The sequence below is a fragment of the Palaemon carinicauda genome, chromosome 8 (genome assembly GCF_036898095.1).
Source record: "Palaemon carinicauda isolate YSFRI2023 chromosome 8, ASM3689809v2, whole genome shotgun sequence".
Classification (NCBI taxonomy): Eukaryota; Metazoa; Arthropoda; class Malacostraca; order Decapoda; family Palaemonidae; genus Palaemon; species Palaemon carinicauda.
The window spans coordinates 41,404,900-41,407,411 of NC_090732.1; the positions used below are offsets into that span (position 1 = coordinate 41,404,900).

Consider the following 2,512-nt stretch of genomic DNA (forward strand, 5'->3'; position numbering starts at 1 on the left):
TCATATTTTATTCTTACAATTAAAACTAGAGTGGCACCGACTATTGCACTTGTGACCTTCTTTGTAACATTTACAGCGATTTGTTTGACACTGTTTCTTGCCTGCAGTACAATTGCACTTAGCATAACCTTGACCACCAAACCTAGATGATTGATGTACTGCTTGACGAAGTCCTATTTCCTTGTCTGCACTTATTTCATCAATACTATACAGTTGATGGCTGCAGATATCAAATTGGCTCCTACTATAGCGCCCCTTGAGTATCCCATCTCTCACGGCTATTCGATACATGTCATTTTCATTACGATCTAGGATAACACCGATAACATTTCGGGGATCACCTTTCCCTCGATCAACTAACGGGATGGGATTTGTCACATTATCTCCTGGATCACCTGGGACGTGTTCTAAACGACTACGTTTGACCATGCGCTCAGCTTGAGCTAACTGACCAGCTGATGCTCTGGACCGTTGAAGTGCTATGTCTTCTTGGAGCTGATGAAGTCTTCCTTGAGGATTCTGGCCACAGGTTAGACTGACTGGATAGGCAGACCCCTCTGCTGAGCCATCTGAATAAAGGAAAATGAAGAATAAATGCAGTTACTTTTCTTTCCTTAATAACAAAAGAACATTTAATCAATGGAGATAGACTTGCCATGTGGTTTGGAATTTAACCAAATTAGTTTAATATTTACATTTTATAACAAAAGATTTTTTTTTCATAGAGCAGAGCTCTCTGATGAATCATCTGAATAAACAAAAACAAAGAATTAATGCAGTTACTTTTCTTTCCTTAATAACAAAATAAAAAGAAATGATTAATGGTGATAGGCTTGTCATGTAGTTTGAAATTTAACCAAATTAAATTTAACCCAATTCTTTATCAGTTATATTTTATAACAGTATTTTTTTTCCATCTCTACCTTGCTGAGCGAAGTCCTCTGGCGAGTCATTTGGAGGAGCAGAGCTCTCTGATGAACCGTCTGAATAAACGAAAACTAAGAATTAATGCAGTTACTTTTCTTTCCTTATTTATTTAATTATTTATTTATTTATTTTTTGCATCTACCTGGCTGAGTGAAGTCCTCTGGCGAATCATTTGGAGGAGCAGAACATTCAGGTGAATCGTCTGGAGGGTTCGTAAACTTGGGTGATTTGTCTGGCCGAGTAGAGTCAGAGGAGAAACTGTAAGCTCCAAGTAAATCCTCTTCAGTGATCATTGTCCTCAAAACTTCTTCTGGAAGTGCAGTTGAACGTAGACCTACTCTGGCGTCAACACCAAAGAGTGCTTTGTATGGAGATTGTTTGATTCCAGAATGGTAACTGGAGTTCTTTTGGAACTGCACAAACCTGAGTCCCATGGGCCAGTCAGTTGTATCATTATCCCCTAACCATGAAATAAGCATGTCTTTTATATCACAGTTAAGGCGTTCAACAGATCCCTGGCTCTCTGGATGCCTTGGTTTACCATGAACAATCAACAGGTCTGGCCAAAGAAGTTTGAGTTCCGAAATTACCAATGCTGTAAATTCACTACCATTATCACTCTGAAGAATTTGAGGGGCCCCGAACATTAAGAATATGTCCATTGGCTGGAATGCAACCTCAGCGACTCTTTTTGAAGTTAAGGGGCGCAATATGCAATACTTTGTTAGATGATCTTGGTACACCATTATCCACTTATACTTTCCTTTGGCGCAAGACTGCATGTCAACAAGGTCCACCTGAGATCGTGAACCGTAATCCTTAGATAAAATCGGTTTGACAGTTACTCCCTTTGTCGCACATCTCTTCCCTTTCTTTTGACACTGAACACACAAAGATTTGAACAGTTCTATAGTATCTCTAGTTATGTTTGCATATTTTGACAGCTCTTTGACCATTTTGTCTCTTCCGCCATGTCCCATAGCAATGTGAGCACGTTTTATAGTTTCAAACATATCCTCAACGTGTACAAAATAAACAAGTTCTTGAGTTTCATCCTTCCGTTTTTTTATCAACTTTTCAACACCACCACACTGAAGAACTTCGTAACGTCCAAGAATATAATACTGCCGATTTGATTTGCTTTTTGCACTTGATGCAACTCTGAGTTCCTCTATCAGATTGTAGTACTCAATTTTAGATAGTATTAATGACTTTGAATCAGAGTTCTTCTTCAACATCACTTTATCGTAGAAATTTTCTTCTTGGGAACACGCCATAGCTTCCCCAAATAAATTAGCCTACACACACAGGATCATTTCAGTCATTATGCCAAGAAAATCTATCAAAATTTTAGTCACTTTGTAAATTGTCTGCGATTTTCAGCTGATTTATAAAATGACTGGGTGAACTAGGCAGTTCACAAATTACCTGAAATAATCAGTCACTTTACAAATTGTCTGGATTTAGAGATTGACTGTAACATATATACATACATATACATTTATATATGTATACACACACACACATATATATATATATATAGATATATATATATATATATATACATACATATATATATATATAT

General features: G+C 37.2%; 1 protein-coding gene across 1 annotated transcript; it reads right to left on the minus strand.

The window, feature by feature from the left end:
* LOC137645193 (KRAB-A domain-containing protein 2-like) lies at positions 1–2,204 on the minus strand. The gene is made up of 3 exons (XM_068378016.1): positions 1,070–2,204; positions 924–983; positions 1–569 (listed from the first exon to the last, which is right to left on the minus strand). Exons 1-3 carry the CDS (start codon positions 2,202–2,204, stop codon positions 1–3), a joined length of 1,764 nt encoding a protein of 587 aa, XP_068234117.1.
* Between the last annotated feature and the right edge of the window lie 308 nt (positions 2,205–2,512).

What these genes read in the sequence shown, in the direction of transcription:
- LOC137645193 (XM_068378016.1), bottom strand. Translation starts at nt 2,204, where the DNA reads ATGGCGTGTTCCCAAGAAGAAAATTTCTACGATAAAGTGATGTTGAAG. An exon ending in AGAGGACTTCACTCAGCCAG is followed by an intron (nt 984 to 1,069) that starts GTAGATGCAAAA and finishes TCGTTTATTCAG; the next exon opens with ACGGTTCATCAGAGAGCTCT. An exon ending in AGAGGACTTCGCTCAGCAAG is followed by an intron (nt 570 to 923) that starts GTAGAGATGGAA and finishes TCCTTTATTCAG; the next exon opens with ATGGCTCAGCAGAGGGGTCT.